Source organism: Ceratotherium simum, chromosome 3, assembly GCF_057802395.1.
Source record: "Ceratotherium simum simum isolate JZ-2026a chromosome 3, ASM5780239v1, whole genome shotgun sequence".
NCBI lineage: Eukaryota > Metazoa > Chordata > Mammalia > Perissodactyla > Rhinocerotidae > Ceratotherium > Ceratotherium simum.
The window spans coordinates 66,398,722-66,415,283 of record NC_141902.1 but is presented as its reverse complement, the minus strand read 5'-3'; the positions used below and the strand labels follow the sequence as shown (position 1 = coordinate 66,415,283).

General features: G+C 57.5%; 1 protein-coding gene across 1 annotated transcript; it reads left to right on the top strand.

Annotated features, from left to right (window-relative positions):
- Positions 1 to 3,129: 3,129 nt before the first annotated feature.
- Positions 3,130 to 16,189, top strand: INSYN1 (inhibitory synaptic factor 1). The gene is made up of 3 exons (XM_087429136.1): positions 3,130 to 4,119; positions 4,542 to 5,266; positions 15,452 to 16,189. Exons 2-3 carry the CDS (start codon positions 5,111 to 5,113, stop codon positions 16,172 to 16,174), a joined length of 879 nt encoding a protein of 292 aa, XP_087285262.1. The 5' UTR covers positions 3,130 to 4,119; positions 4,542 to 5,110; the 3' UTR covers positions 16,175 to 16,189.
- Positions 16,190 to 16,562: the final 373 nt, after the last annotated feature.

Here is a 16,562-nt window from a genome sequence, read left to right as displayed (position 1 = left end):
CTAATGAGACCCAAGATCAACTAAGTATTAAGTAGTCACATCCCATCCTCTCAAACCAAGTTCACTGTTTCCTAACACTCCTAGTTCAAACACATGTTCCCTATCCTGGACGTGGGCAGATGGTTCCATGGACCTAAGACAAGAAACTTATTTTATTTTCTCAGGCTCAGCCCATTTTTGATCTTGGTTATCCCTTAGCATCATAGCTTCCACGAAAGTGATTGATGGGACTGGATGATTCCACTTATATGAAGTACCTAGAGTAGTCAAACTCACAGAGACAGAAAGTAGGGTGGTGGTTGCCAGGGGCTCGGGGGCGGGAGGGATAGGCAGTTATTGTTTAATGGGAACAGAATATCAATTTTTCAAGATGAAAAGAGTTCTAGAGATGGATGGTGGTGATGGTTGAAGAAAAATGTGAATGCACTTAATGCAACTAAACCGCACACTTAAAAGTGGTTAAGATGATAAATTTTATGTGTATTTTACCATAATTTTTTAAAAAGTGATTTGTGAGCCCTCAGGATTCACCTCCTCAGGAGAACATCTCCTCCTCCCCAGGCAGCTGAATTCGCACCCTCACAGCTTCTGGAGGACCCAGTGCCTCCAGAAGCGCCCTGTGAACACACTCTAAGACAACTAGAGGGCCGGCCCCGTGGCTTAGCGGTTAAGTGCGCGCGCTCCGCTGCTGGCGGCCTGGGTTTGGATCCCGAGCACGCACCGGCGCACTGCTCCTCTGGCCATGCTGAGGCCGCATCCCACGTACAGCAACTAGAAGGATGTGCAACTATGACATACAACTATCTACTGGGGCTTTGGGGAAAAAAAAAGGAGGAGGATTGGCAATAGATGTTAGTTCAGAGCCGGTCCTCCTCAGCAAAAAGAGGAGGATTAGCATGGATGTTAGCTCAGGGCTGATCTTCCTCACAAAAAAAAAAAAAAAAGACAGCTAGAACCAGTGAAACCATCAGTACCCATAACACATCACTGTCCCTGGAATTCAAGGTCCCCGTGGGCCAGCCTCAATCCACCATCCAGCCCCATCTCCCTTGACTCCTCCTCCTCTAGTTCAAGATCTCTACTCCATTGTCACCTAAATGTTTGACAATGTCACCTATACTCACTAGCTCCTATTCCTCACCAACCACTCAGCCCTCAACTTCTGACCATTTGGCTCCTGCCATCTTCCTCCCCCTCTCCCAAAAAACCTGTGAGTTCCACATCACCAGTGGCCTCCTAAGTACCGAGGCCAATGGACACTTTCCATTCCTTCTCTCACAGCCACTCTCTGCAGGCTTTGACACTGTTGAGCACATGCTTCCTCCAAACCCTCGCCTCCCGGGCCTGCATGGCACCCCACTCTCTTGGTTCTTCTCCTGCCTCCCTGACGGCTCCTGCCCCATCTCACTCAGGGATTCTTCTCCAAGGTTCCAGCCTGGACCTGCTGCTTTCATTACTAGTCCACGTAGTCTTCCTGCTTAATCTCATCACCTCTAGTGATGATTCAAAAAAAAAAAAAATCCTCTCAAGGCAAGGCATAGATCCACATACTCACCTGTCTCCAGGATTTCTCCACCTGTCCCAAATTGAACTGCTTGTCTTCACCCTGACCTGCTATTCCCCTCTGTTCCCTAACTTATCTGGTGGCACAACCATCTACCCAGTCTCCCAAGCTACAAACCAGAGGTGTCCTGGACTCCTCCTCCCCCCTCCCTCTCCAAGTTCAACCAGTCTCTAAGTCCTGCAACCTTCTCCTATAATTACTTCTCAAAGCATCCCTTGTCTCCATCCCTGATGCCGCTCAGACCCCTCCTCTCTCAGCTGGATTCTTGTAACAGCCTCCTAACTGGTCTCCTCCCTGTGGCCTCACCCTGAGATCCACCATCCATAATGCCCCAGAGGGGTCACCTGAGAAGGCAAGCAGGACTAGGTTCCTCCTCAACATCACCATTCCCCTCTGCCCCAGCAGAAACCCAAGCTCCTAACCAGGGCCTCCAAGTCTCTTCAGGACCTGGTCTTCCTCTAGGCCACTTTCCACAGAGCTGTCAAAACGGTGTCTCTGAAAGGCCACAGTTGGCTCCAACTCCCCCTCCCCTCCCTTCTGCTTCTGAGCCTCTGCTCTCAGCCTCCTCCCCGCCTGGAATGCTGACCCCTCTTCCCCACACTGACAGTCACCGGGGTAACTCCCCCTCCTCTTTGGAGATTCAGCTCAGGGGTTGCCCCCCAGGACAGCCTGCCAGCCTCTGGCCTGGGTTGCTCTCACCCTCCCCGCTCCCTTACCATTGCTTCTAGAACTTGCCTTTGTCCTGCATTTACCCCTCCTCGGTTTACTCAGGAGTGTCCCCCCACGAACTGTGAGCTTCCTGAAATGGTGCCTTTCCTTCCTGTGACCTCAGAGTCTAGCATGGGATCTGGTACACAGAAGGTGCTGAATATATGTTGAGTAAATGGGTGAATAACTGAACGAAATGCAGAGGAGCCTCCAACTCCCAGCCCCGCCCAGCCCAGAGCTTGGCATGTGGTAGTCACAGTAAAGGTGGTCTGTATTCTATTTTCTGAATGAATCTGATTTAAGGCAATGTCTGGGACAGTTTGAGGTATGATGGGGGAAGGGGAGGGTCTGGATGCGGAAAATGACCAAAAGGGAAGCTTTGGGGTGCACCGCAGTGGGGGAAGGGGCAACGGGAGTGTCTGGAAAGGTGGGAAGGAACTACGTCTCTAGCCCGCCGCCCCTCCGCGCCCCGAGATCAGCCGGAGTCCGGCCGGGCTAACCCGCCTCCAGCCCCGCCAGCGCAGGACCCTCCCCTGTCACCCGGGTGGCGAGACCCCCCGGCTCGCGCGCTCGGCGCTCTGCGCTGGGAGGCGTGTGTGTCGCTTTAAAAGCTCCCTCCCGGCGCGCGGGGCCGGCCCCTTCGCTGACAGCGCCGAGGCGAGCGGAGCCGAGCGAGCCGGGCGGCCTTGGAAGGAGCCAGCGCCCGCCCGGGCGGCCAGTCCCGCGGGGGGCGGCGGGGCGGGCCGGGGGCGGCCGGGAGGTGGGCGGCGCGGCGCTCGGGGAGCGGGCCCGGGCTAGCGGAGCCCGGCGGGGCAGGGCAAGGCGAGGCGGCGGAGGGAGGCCCAGCCCCGACCCGGCGCCCGGTGGCCCCACCGGCACGACCCGGCGCCGGGTGTTGGTGAGGCGGCGAGCCGTGAGTGAGCGGGCGGGAGGCGGCGGGCGCCGAGCGGAGGCTGTGAGCCCCGTGCGCCCCGGGCCCGCCGCGCGCCCCCTCCGCGCGCCGCCCCTCGCCGCGCCTCCTCCCTCGCTCTTCTCGCCTCCTCGCCTCCGCCGGGCGCCGCTCCCGCTCGCGCCGGGCCGCCGAACCCAGCCGGGCCGGGCCCCCTGCCTCGCGCGCTCCCGGCCGGGCCAGGCGGGGACCGGGTCCCCGCGGCCGACACCGCCCCTCCCCCCGGGGCCCGGCGGATTCCGGACCTGTCCGCCCGTGAACTGAGCGGTGGGAGCGTCCTCGCCCCAGCGGCCCGCGGGGTTGGGCTGAGTGGACCCTCGTGGCCGGTCCGGACGCCGCGGGTGCCGGAGCGCGGACGTCCTGGGTCCGGGCTGAGCGCGTCCCGGGCGCCCAGCGGTGCCAGCTCACTCCGGGCAGGGCAGGGCAGACCCCGGCGGAGCACGCAGCCGACGGATCTGGACTGGACAGAGCGAACTCCGGACGGTGCCGAGCCCGGGGGATGCCGGGCGTGGGCTGAGGGGATCCCGGCGCCCTCCAATCCCTTCGACTTTGGCTCATGCGCTGGGACCGGCCCGGCGTTGCCTTGGTCGCCCTGCGCCCGGGTCACCTGTGGCCTTGGAGCCCCGGGCCCACCGGACCCTCGCTCATTCCCCACCAGGAGCCCGGCGGAGGTTAGGGGAGATTTTTCCTGCCCTCTTCCTTGGAGCGCGGAAGCCCCGCCACCTCCCACCGCCCAGATGTCTCCCGTGGCGGCTCTGAGGACCTCCCTGAGGCCAGGGGCCAAAGGGTCCAGAGAGAGAAGCCCGCCCTAGGGAGCCTTGGGGGCCCCCCAACCTCGTCTTGGGGCTTGGCCCCCGACCCTGCTTGGAAGGAAGGCCGGTGCCCCCACCCTCGCTCGGTGAGTCCGGGAGCCGAGCGGGGGAGCAGAGCGGGGGTTCTGGGGGAAGGCGGGGTTGGGGAAGGGAGGGTCCGCTGGGAACGAGGGCACCCTGGGGGCACTAGGAGGGAGGACAGATGACTGGAGAGGCCCTCTGGTAAACTAGCGGGCCAGGCCTGGTTGGGGACTGGGGGTTGGGAGAAGCTGGGGCAGAGTGCCCCATCGCAGGCTGAGGACTTCTGCCTCTAAAGCAGGGGCTCCCTCTGTTCCTTCTAGAGGAGGGGCTGTGCTGTAGACCATCTGCCTCCACCACCCCTCCCCACAAATTAAAAAATAAATCCCCAGCGATGAAGGGTGCAGACTGGGGAAAGGAGGGAGGCAGCAGCATTGCCGGCTGGTGCTGCAGCCTGGGAGGGCTGACGCCAGGCTCGCTCTCTCTGCAGGGGGCTGCCCTCCTCCAATCCAGCTCAGCTTCCCAGAGCTGCCCACATCTGGAGCCCCCTCCACTTCTGGAAGACCCCAGCCACCATCCCTCTGCAGGTGTCAGTTTTATCCAGAGATCTCTGCCTTTGCCACTGCCTAGGAGCTGTGAGGGGATTACAGCCGTCTTCCCCCCATCCCAAGGGCATCTCTTACCCTTAGTCCCTGCAGAGTCATCCCCCTGCCTCTGTGTTCAGACTCAGCCAGAGATCAGCTCAGCACACCCACAGGCACTTCCAGTCCTGGAGGCCACTCCTGAGACCCAAGGCCCCTCCCCCTGCCCTCCTGTGTCCTCACCTTGACCCCCTCTGACAGATTCTATCTCCCTCTGGGTGTCCCATTCCCCACCCAGAGGCAGAGGAGGCGGGGTGGCAGGGTGCAGGGGCTGGGTGAGGGCCACCCAGGGCCAGGGTAGGCTGGGGGGCCGTTAAGATGAGGAGCTCTGCCTGGCCGTGGGGGGCTCCGTGGAGGCAGACGCACTGTGTGCCCGGCTGGGGGGAGTATGGGCAGGCCTGCAGCCACGTGGTGAAGGATGAACATTCGGGGCACCCCGGACCTCGGGCAGCCCAGTGATGACCCCAGCAGTGGTGGCGAGCGGGAGCGAATTCGACAGCGCATGAAGATGGTCATCGGGCAGCTCGAGGGCATCCTGCGGGAGCTCAAGGAGGTGGCCAAGGAGCTAAAGGAGGTGAGTGAGGCGCCAGACAGATCCTTAACCAGTTTTCCTAGGTTTGGCACAAAAACGTACACACACATATGTGTTTAAGTGTGTGTGTGCACACAAAGCTGTGTGCACGTGTGTCACTCTGCTGGGGACCTCCTTCTCCTGCTTCTCCTTTCTCCAAATCGGCTTTGCTAAAAATCTCACCATACCCCAGGGCTGGTGGGGCCTCGGTGTTGCAGAGACTGCTTGGGCAGCATATTGTGGGCCATGGCTCTGTAGTTAGCACTCAGGGCTGCCGAGGTGGCCACTAAGGACTGAATCCCACCACAGCCACTTAGTGGGAGACAGTCTTCTGGAGCCCAAGCTGATCTTTGACCCCACCATCTGCCTCCCAGACTCGGACCTGGTCACAAAGGACCCTGGGAGAGTGTGGATGGCTCTACTGAGGCCGTCCCCACTGCTTGAGGCCCAGGTCAGAGATCCCCAGAGATTCCCCAGAGATCACACAGAAACTCAGAACGCTTGAGCCCAGAAAAATTAAAGCCAGCTGTGCCCTCCCTGCCCTGAGGTGGGAATGGGTCTGGGGCCTGCTAGTGGGTGTCAGAGTTCCTCTGTACATTGGCAGGGGCAGGAATCTCCTCTAAACGGATGCCTCCCTGTCCCACAGTTCTGAATGTTTTTTGCCAAGGCTGGAAAGTCCTGGGATGTGTGTCCCTCTCTGTCTCTCTAAGTGGAGCCCGGTTTAATTACTGCTTCCCACATCTCCGGGGTAATGAGGTACACATGTCCTCAGCCCTGCCCCCTGGGCTGTGTTCGAGCCCAAAATGCATGACCAGCGTTCTGAGCCACTGGCCTGAATTTGCCCGCTGGGTGCCATTACACCAGCCAGGTGGGCTTTAGGCAAATTTCAACTCCTTGTAACCAGAGCCCCTGCAGAGACGGGTAGGAGAGTGATTGAACTGGAGTTATGAGCTTACGCTCTCCCCAGCCAGCTGTGCGGGGCGGATGGGGCTCTAGGTGGATGGAGAGGGGTAATGGTGGGTACCAGCTCCAGACTGGTGAAGTAGCCTTCTAGCCTGGCCTGAGAGCCAAGGAGCAGGGCATGTTGGAAAGGAGCTTTGTCCAGAGTGGAGGGGGTTGAGATTCTGGGACAGGAGCTGAGGTTGGGCAGGCAGCCCCTCTGCCCTGAGTCAGCCTCATGGAGCCTGCCAGGACGTCCTTTCTCAGGAGGCAGAAATAGTTGTTTCTTCAGGTAGAGAGAGGTGGTGCTTCTGCTCGTGGACTGGGCTGGTCAGGGTCTGGGCTGAACGTCTCTGGGGAATACAGTTTGGAGGTCAAAGGCCAGATGCCCCTGAACAACCCCTCCTCCCCCAACCTCATTGGTCCAAAGGACTACTATCCCCACTTCATCCCTCCCCCTCCCCCATCTTATTTCAGCTGCTCTGTGGTTCCATTGGGCCAAGGGAACTGTCCACACCCTCAGTCTTGGGCATGGCATGGGACCTATGCCCAGCAGGCCTGCCCAGAAAAAGCCAGGATTGACTCTAAAGCTGGGAGTCAGCTTTCACACAGCACAGGGCCTACTCCCAACTGAGCATCTTCCAGGCATCTGCCTCCCTTCCCCTCCCCCAGCATAGCCCTCCAGAGCTTGAAGGCATCTCACACATCATCCAGACCAGCCCTGTCCATTTACTGTTGGGGAAACTGAGGCCCAAAGAGGGATAGGGGCTTGTTCAAAGTCACACAGCCTACCAGTGGCAGAACTAAGCCTAGAACTCCGGTTTTTGATGCCTATTCTGAGGCTTGAGCAGGTGGGCTAACAGGTGACCTTTCTGCATTTTGACAGGGGCTTTCTAGAGATGATATCTTGTGTTCATGCTGTGATGTTCTGAGGGGGTGCCCTTTAGGGGATAAGGTGGGGAGATCAGAAGCACTAGGACTCATTTGCAGATCTTTTAGATGTTCCCTCTCTCCCTTCTCACCACACACCCCGCCCCCCCACTCCTATGTCTTGAACAGCAGAGCTTCAGGTTCACAGGCTGTGCAGCCCAGAGGCCTAAGCCAGGACAGAGAAAGATAAGTCCCCTCCCCCCACACACCCTGTAGGCCATGTGCCTCCACCCAAGACTTTGGCAGGTTGCTACGGCAACCAGAGTCTACCCCGTATGCCACCGCCTGCCCGCTGCCAATGGCACCCAGCTGGGAGGAGGGGCCTCAGAGCTCCGCCATCCCCCAGGCAGGGTCTGGACATGGGCTGATGGGCAGAGAGGAGTGTTGGGGAAGGCAGGTGAGGCTCTGGGAGGCCCAGGCAGAAGAGGAGATGCCGTAACTGATTTCCTGTGGGATGGGATTTGTCAGGAATGGAGTTACCATTTAGGGGTACCAGGCCCTGGTTTGGGTAAAGGGTTGCAGCCCCCTTGCTCCCTGGAACCTGTGATCTTGCCTCTTAGTCCTCCAAGAGGGCTGTAAAGCTGGATCTACCTGGCTCTCCTTCTCAGCCACTTCATGTGGCATTTTTCCATCGGGGGCATGGGTAGACCCAAGGTCGAGAGGGTGGCACACACTTGTTACCTCATCATCCCCCGCTCCCCAGACAGCACCAGCTCAGGGCTCACCACCTGGGTTCTCCATCTCAGGAGGGCAAAGCACTTAGATGTGAAGACAAGGCATGCGAGACTGCCGGGGAACAGCACAGGATGCTTGAGGAAGGAACAAGGCCAGCAGAGAGGAAGGGCTTAGCTGTATCCCCCTCTGCCGTCCTCCTCCATCTGCTGCTCCCTTCCCCAGCCCCAGACCACTGCTTATGGCAGACCCTCCTCATCCTCTGGAGCACACAGCCTGAAATTCACAGAAAGTTGAGAGACACTATAGCACTTCCTCCCAGGCCCCTGAGCCTCAGTCTGTTCATCTCTGAAATGGGGATGGTGATCATTTGCACCTCAGAGTGATCTTACAAGGATTTATCGTGGGCTTTGCATGCAGTAGGGGGGCCAAAACCTCTTGCACCCCTAAAGGATTTGGAGCCCCCTCTCCCGTACCTCCCCCACCCTCCCAAACCCCTGCTGCAGCTCTGTCACCGGCTCCCCAGGTGATAAGGAGCACGTTCTGTCCCCTGGGTGGGGAAAGTAGTTTAATGGACTAAGTGAAATGAAGATGTAAAAGTGCTTTGAAAGCTCAAATTGTGCTGCAGAGGGATACCAGCAATTAGCCCTCATCTCTCCTAGGTTCCCCAGTACTCTAGGGTGCCAGCCCAATCCCAGCAGGCTCTCTAAGCTCCTCAAAAGTTTGTGGATCTTAATTTAGAGATGCAGCACAGCCCAGGGGCTAAGAGCATGGGTTCTGCAGCTGGATGTCTCTGGTTCAAATCCAAGCTCCACTCCCTTCTTAGCTGTGTGAACTTGGGAAAGTTACTTTACCTTTCTGTGCTTCTGTTTTCCCATCTGTAAAATGAAGATCCTGAATTTTATGCCTTCCCCCCGCCCCGAGCCCCAGGGTTGTAAGAATTAAATGCGATAGTATATATAAAGTACTTAGCACAGTGATGGGCACAAAACTAGCTCTATATCTGTTAGAGATTACTAATGAACTATCCTAGCACTGGCATGCTCCTCACTCCATGTGTGGTCTTGTTCATTTGGAGTCACGTCAGCTCCGTAGCCATACTCAGGGAGGTCAGAGCCAGGACCAACACCCTTTCGTTTCTCCTGCAGCAGGCAGTCCCACCCTCTGCCAGCCAGGAAAGGGGATAGAGAGTGACAGTGATGGGGCTGGGAAGGCGGTCTCCAATAAGATGGATTTTGAACAGAGACCCAAAGGAAGTGAGGGTAGAAGTCAAATGGATATCTAGGAGAAGAGCCTTCTAGGCAGTGGGGGCAGCCAGTGCCAAGGTCCTGAGGAGGAAGTATGCTCGGCATGTTCAGGATCAGTGAGGAAGCCGGTACAGCTGGACTGGAGTGAACCAGGAGGAGAAAAGCAGGAAGAAAGGTCGGAGAGGGAGGAGGGAGTCAGAGTACATAGAGCCTTGCAGCCAGGGTATGGAATCTGGATTTGTCCTCAGTGAGAACTCCACACGCCCTCTAGGAATCTCCTGGTTGTGTGAGAGGGTGGGAATCTGCCTCCCCCCTGCTCTCCCTGTTCCCCACCAACCGGGACCCCCAAGGGCAGGCATAAGGGCCCTCGTCCTTGGCCCCCCCAGATGCTGAGCTCACCTTGAGCAGGTACTTGACTTCCCCCTCCCCCTTGGTTATCACCTCCCCAAGATGTGGCTCAGCGTGGGAGCTCAAAACTGATCCTTGCGTTCACCACTGGTGTCCCCAGGTCATCACTGACTCTTGGGTAGGACAGAACTTAAGGGCACAGTCACCCACCTTGGCCTGTACACCTCAGGAGGATGGAGGGGTGGGCACCCTTCTGCAGCCTGGGGTGGTGGTGGAGGATTTTCTTGGGGAGGAGGCCCGGAGGCGATTGTGCAGTCCCGTCAGCAAGGTGCTGCATATGAGGTGGCAAGGAAAGCCACGGGCCATGCAGGCATGAGATAAATGTGGCCCAGCCAGGAAGCAGCTGGAGCAGGAGAGGCTGGGGACCACGGAGCTGTGCCAAAGTGGGTCAGCTCCATCACCCGCAGCTCAGCAAGAATTGTGCGGATTTTTTCTTATTATTTTTTTTTTCTTGCCTTCCTTTCCTCCCTTTTCCCTTTGCGTTTTCCTCCTCCGGACAGATTTACGAAGCTCCTAGCCAATTAGGCCAGATTGCAGGATGAGAGTCATGAGTCATGGTCAACTCACTCCCCCCTCCCCAACTCCACAGCCCCCCAAGAAGACAATAAATAACGTAATCAAAGAATTAAAAAATAATCAGTGGTCATAAATAATGCAGATGCCCCAGTTATGCAACCAGCTGCCCGGGGAGCTGGGAAGGAGGGAGCCGCTTGTCAAGTGAGGTGAAGGGGCCAGAGGTGATGGGCAGGACGGGAGATACAGGTTCTGGGACTCCTGGATCCACAGTCCTGGCTCTGGGGCCTTAGGTAACACAGACGTGCTTTCCTTGGAGTGGGGACTCAGCCAGGGCTGGAGGGAGGGCTGGGGCAGCCAATAGCAGGGTGTCCAGGACCATAGAACTCTTTCTCAGAGAAGAAGCCCCCAGCAGTTTTTATTAAGCTCCCTGTCTCAGCTCCTCCACTCATTCAATGGCTGTATTTGTGAAGAGTGTGCGAAACTCGGGATGCAATGGTGGGCATTCAGACCTTGTCCCACTGTCCAGTAGGGAGACAGACATCCATCACGTTATAACATATACACACATACAGTTGTAGCAGGGGTGATAAATACTGGAAGATATTTCAAGAAGAGGGGCAGGGTGCTTTGAGAGCCTTTCGTAGGGAGTCTGTCCTCATCTGGGGATCAGGGAAGGCTTCCTGATGGAGGGAGATGCAGTGAGCAGGAAAGGAGGGAGGCGTTCAGGTGAGCCCAGAGGCAGAAGTGAGCTCGGTGGAGTGTGAAGCGCTGGTGAGGGGCAGGCCTGGCAGGGTGGAGGCTGCTTGCTGGAGAGCAAAGGGCCCCTGGCCAGATTCAGTGGGGTTGTGTTTGAAGGGCTCAGGAATTTGGGGAGCAGGGAAGTGCTGGAAGCAGAGGGGGGACGTGATCCTGTTGGTGATTAGGAAGTTCCCTGGAGGCAGGGTGCCACAGGAGCGGGAAGGAAGCTGCTGTCAGGGGGAAGACTAGATGGGTGCAGTTGTTCAGGCCAGGGGAGCTGAGGCTGTGACCAGGACAGAGGTTAGGGACACCCTTGGGACAAGGCCTGGGACCCCCGGCAGGTTCTGTCACAGCCCTCAGCCCTGCCCTTCCTCTCTAGTGTTCCCTCTTGCCCCCTCTAGAGCAGGTAATTCTTGTTCTTAAAGTGCCAGGCCCAGGAGTAAGGACTCCTGATTTCTGGTCTCAGCTCAGCTCCTTCCAGTCTCTGGGCCTCAGTTTCCCCATCAGCAAGCACAATGAGAAGGGTGGACTCAACAGTGTCTCCAGTCCCTTCTGGCTTTGAGGTTCTATGATTCTGTGATTTTTATGGTTTCATTTCTCTCCCCATCTCTTTCCTTCTGTGTATATAATTATTTCCCTGCACTCCAAGACAATCCCAAATTACATGTAGGCAAAATGATTATTAAATCTCAGAGAAAAATCACAGATTTCAAGACATCCAATGCAGCAAGGCAGGTAGCATGGGGCCTGCCCCCACCTGCCCTCCCCACTGGCCCCGTGAAAGAGGCACCAGGGATGGGCAGTGGGGTTTGTGGACGGACCCAGGCCCTGCATACCATCTGGGTACCCTTGGCACATCACTTCCCTGTCTGATCCTCACTTATGTCATTCATCTAGTGGGTGTGACCTGTCCCACCTAATGGACTGGGCCAGATTTGCCTATAAGCCCCAGCCATTTGGCTTTTAGAACCTCTTCTGTCTGGAGATAGCCCTATGTTAGGGAACATAGGTTCCACCCATGTGCTGGGGTTTGAAAGGCCCAATATGTCCCATTATTCTGCCACAGGCACTGGAAATGTCCCCATCAGAGTGTCATTCCTTTGGTGAAGAACTGACTCCCATCAGCTCTTGGGCCTGGTGCTGGGGGCCTGGTCACGATTTAGCACCCGCTGGTGCACAGTAGCATTGGTAGTCTGCGTGGTTCTACATGCTTTCCCTGCATCAGGTCATTAAATCCTCACAACAGCCCTATCAAGTAGGTACTACTAGAATTCTCTTTTGGTGAAGAACTTAAGCACAGAGAAGGTAACTTGGCTAAGTGACACAGCCCGTAAGTAGTAAGGCCCAGGTTGGACCCCAGGTCTGACTCCAGAGCCCAGGTTCTTCAGTGCTTGGCTGTGCTGACTGCAGTTTAAAGTACGTTCACGTCTGTTGAATCCCCGTCACTTGGTGAGTAGAGGACTGTCATCCCATTTTATAGGGGAGGAAACCAAGACATGGGGAGGGGAAGTTACCTGCCTCACGTCCCTTAGCCAAGACAGGGCAATCTGAGACCTGAACCCAGACCTCCCTCTCTCCCTCCCCTCCACACTCCCAGGATAGAACCAGAGAGGGCCATTCTACGGGAGGAGGGGGAGGACCGAATGTGAAGGCCGCCTGAGCAGGTGGCCCGCAAGGACTTCTTGGCTGGGGGAGTGTGTCTAGCCTGCAGGCTTTAGGGCTCCTGTGCACCCACGGTCATCCTCACAGGGCATTAGGAGCCCAGCTTCTGGGCCTGCCCTGGCCTCAGCCAACCCTGAGGTCACAGCCAAGTCATTTTACTCCAAATTCCCACTAGCATTGTCCCCGCTTACGCAGCAGCAGGCGCTCACAGCTGACTGGACTGGGGGAGTCTAATTGGGGGCCGTGGCTGCCCCCAAGGCACAGGGCCTCTCCTAAGGCAGGCAATGCCCTGAGGTGCTATTTCTTCACTGGCTTAAATCCCAGGACCCTAGGCCAGTGGTTCTCAAAGTATGTCCCCGGACCAGCAGCAGCAGCAGCAGCTAGAAGCTTGTTAGATATGTACCTTCTTGAGCCCCACCCTGGACCTACTGAAGGAGAAACTCCGGGGAGTGGCCAATGCACACTCCAGTTTGAGAGCCTCTACTCCAGGCCAGGGGTCCCACCTGCCCTCAGGTGGGCCTGGGTTGAGGAAGTGCTTCTGGGAGAGGAGAGCTTCTCTGAGGTAGGGGCAGTCATTCGGGGAGGGGGGCGAAGGGCGTGGCATAAGAAGGGGAGCCAGATTGGAGGGTGGGGCCCTATCCCCACTGCCTGCCCCAGCCCAGGAAGCACAGCAGCACCTCACAGCCATGTGCAGACATGCAGGGGAGTGGCGGAGGCTGGATCTCAGCTCCCCATGACTGGTGCCTCAGGCCCAGCATCCATACACTCAGGAGATGATGCTCTCACGGGGGGAAAGCCTGACACACAGTAGGTGCTCAGAAATGGAAGATGCTGTCACTTTTATCACCAGTGCCCCACGGAGCCCTTTCACTGCCCCTCTCATTGTTCCTCATGAAGCTCTGGTGAGGTTGGCAGGGCTGGGATTATCACACCCACTTGGTGGCAAAGAAAGTTGAGGTCCAGAGAGGTTATGTGACTTACCCAAAGACACACAGAGCAACGTCTAAGCTGAGTCTAGAACCCCGGTGTCTTGACTCCCCCAGATCTTCTGCAAACCAGGGCCAAGTGTTCCCTCCTGCCCTGGCCTGGAGCTGTGGAGAGTGGGCATCTCTAGGCATCAACACCCCAAAATAGCTTCTCATGTCGCTCCTGTAAACACAGAGTCCTAGAATCTCAGAGGTGGAAGGAACCTTGGGGATAAACTAGTTCACCCAACTCCCCGTTTACAGATTGAGAAACTGAGACCTAGAGAAGGAAAATGGCTGACCAGGTCACCTGCACCAGACGTCCTGACTCCTGATCAAGTAGACGTCCCGCTGACCCAGTCTCCTCCTAACTGAGCATCTTTGCCCTTGCTTTCCTCTTTCACTTTGGGGCACTCACCACCCCCACTCCTCCCTCAACATCTAGCACATCCCTGGACAGCAGTACCATCACCCTCGTTATCCAAGAGGGATTGGTTCCAGGACCCCCGCAGATGCCAAAATCTGAGGATGCTCCAGTCCCTTATATTAAATGGCATAGTATTTGCATGTAACCTACGCACATCCACATGCTTTAAATCATCTCTGGATTACTTATAATACCTAATAGAATATAAATGCTATGTAAATAGTTGTTATACTGTATTATTTAGGGCATAATGACAAGAAAAAAGTCTGTACATGTTCAGTACAGATGCACCCTTCAGAGGCCTTTCTATCCACGGTTGGTTGAATCCACGGGTTCCCTGCATTCGGAGGGCCGTCTCTAGTCCTCAGGAAAGGTTTGTTGACTTAGGGACTTCATTAGTTAATAATTAATTGACCGCCCTGACCCCAGGTAAAGAACACTGGAGAGGCGCTGGGAGCTGGCTCCTGGGCTTGATGATTCACTGTGTGTGTCTTGCTCTCCTCTCAGTACCTCCACTGGGTTTTGTTGCTATTTTGCTGTTTTTGTTTTTGGCTGAGTCTTCTCTCCGTCCTCTTGCTCTGTCCTCTCCCCATGTCTCTGCCTGGGTCTCCCTTTTCCCCCTCACTGTCTTCATCCCTGATTTACATGCTGGCAGTGGCCTAGGCACCTTGGGGTGTCCTGAGGCAGCGCTGGAGTGGAGTGGGTGGGGTGCAGTGACCTCTGCAGCTGAGCTGCCCCCCGAGTGCATTTAACAAGCAGCTCCGGGCCCAGGAAGGATGGCTTCCTTATTGCCTACCAAATCATGCTTGTGTCATTCCTTCTCCAACAAGCCAGGATTGATCTCCACTCATCAGGGGACAGGGAAGTCGGAAGGGAAGAGGCTCCAGGGTGTGTGGGAGTGGGGAGGTGGAAGGGGAGAGTAACCTGGTGATCTTGTCCTGAAGGGCCGGTGGAGACCCATGGGGGACAGTTGCTGACCAGCTGCAGGGGTTGGTCCAGGATGCTTTAGAAAGCCTGGGCATGGGCCGGCCCCGTGGCTTAGCGGTTAAGTGCGTGCGCTCCGATGCAGGCGGCCCGGGTTCGGATCCCGGGCGCACACAGACGCACTGCTTCTCCGGCCATGCTGAGGCCGCGTCCCACATACAGCAACTAGAAGAATGTGCAACTATGACATACAACTATCGCCTGGGGCTTTAGGGGAAAAATAAATAAAAAAAAAAAAAAAAAAAAGAAAGCCTGGGCAGTCTTCCTCATGGTCGCCCCATATCATTTCCTCTCGGAGGGTGGGTGGGCTGCTCATTTCTCCCCTGAGTGGACTTGCTGAAGTCCCTCAGCCCTCTTTAAATGGCCCCCTCTCGATCAAAGGAAGATCAAGCTCTGAGCGCTGCCCCCAGAACAGCAGCTGGCTTTAGGGGAGAGAGGTGTGTGAAGGGGTGGGGTGCAGGGCTGGAAGGCAGTCTCCCCTCCCCTGGAAGGACTAAGGAATGAAAAACGGGGGAATGGCTGGAACAAGCTCTGTTCAGCCTGGTCCAGTTTGGGCCCTCAACAGGGCAAACAAACGTGTGACCTCAAGTCCAGTCACCGTCCTGTAGGGTCAGCAGCCAGGTGGTCTAGCAGGGTGTGAGGGGGCACACTCACTCCTAGGTGAGGCTGGCCCCTCTCATTCTCTCCCCTTCCCTGGCAGGTGGTGAGCCAGATCGATAAGCTAACCTCAGACTTCGACTTTGAACTGGAGCCAGACGACTGGACCACGGCCACTGTGAGCAGCACCTCCAGCAGCGACAAGGCGGGCGTGGGCGGCCCCTTTGACCTGGGCCACCTGGACTTCATGACAGCCGACATCCTCTCGGACAGCTGGGAGTTCTGCTCCTTCCTGGACGTTTCCACGCCCTCGGACTCCGTGGACGGCCCCGAGTGCGCGCGGCCGGGTGCTGGCCCTGACTACCGGCTCATGAACGGCGGCCTGCCCATCCCCAACGGGCCGCGGGTGGAGACCCCCGACTCCTCCAGCGAGGAGGCCTTCAGCGCGGGCCCTGCCAGAGGCCCGCTGCCCCAGCGGACCCCGGGCACGCGGGAGAGGGTGCGCTTCAGCGACAAAGTGCTGTACCACGCTCTGTGCTGTGACGACGAGGAGGGCGACGGCGAGGCGGCGACGGCCGAGGAGAAGGCGGACCCGTCCCCGGAGCCTCCGCGCACGGAGGCCCACGCGGGCCCCCTCAAGCCCTCCCCGGAGCCCTACAAGCCCAGGCGCTCTCCGCTGGCCGGCCGCCGCTCAGGCCCCACCTTGGCCCCCGAGCAGACCCGCAGGGTCACGAGGAACAGCAGCACCCAGACGGTGTCGGACAAGAGCACGCAGACGGCGCTGCCCTACACGGCCGCCAGGCGGAAGGGCCGGGGGAAGAACTAGGGCGCGGGCCGGGGGCGGGGGGCACAGGGCTATAAATACATATATCTATATTTAACAAACGCAGTCATAATAAAATTTAAAAATGCGAAGGACCCACAGCTTTCGCGGAGCTCATCTCAGGCCAGGAGTTGCCCACGCACCCCCAGGTCCCCGGAAGTGTGACCAGAACGGCCCTCCCTTCCTTCCCATTGCAGGCCTCCTCCAGGGGGCGTCCAGAGGTGTGTGCGTTAGGCGGGAAGGTCTAACCTGGGGGATTCATCAGCAGGAGGCAGGCTCTGGAGGGGCCGTGTCCAAAGGCAGGGCTGACAGTCGGTGTGATCTGGAGACTGCAAGACTGAGGGCCTGGGTGTGGCCTGGCTCCAGCCGGGCAGTTTCCCTTGCACCCCTA

Excerpts from the sequence above, each read along its gene's own strand:
- INSYN1 (XM_087429136.1), top strand. The coding sequence starts at position 5,111 with ATGAACATTCGGGGCACCCCGGACCTCGGGCAGCCCAGTGATGACCCC. Across the intron at positions 5,267-15,451 it reads TGGCCAAGGAGCTAAAGGAG|GTGGTGAGCCAGATCGATAA; the intron begins GTGAGTGAGGCG and ends CTTCCCTGGCAG.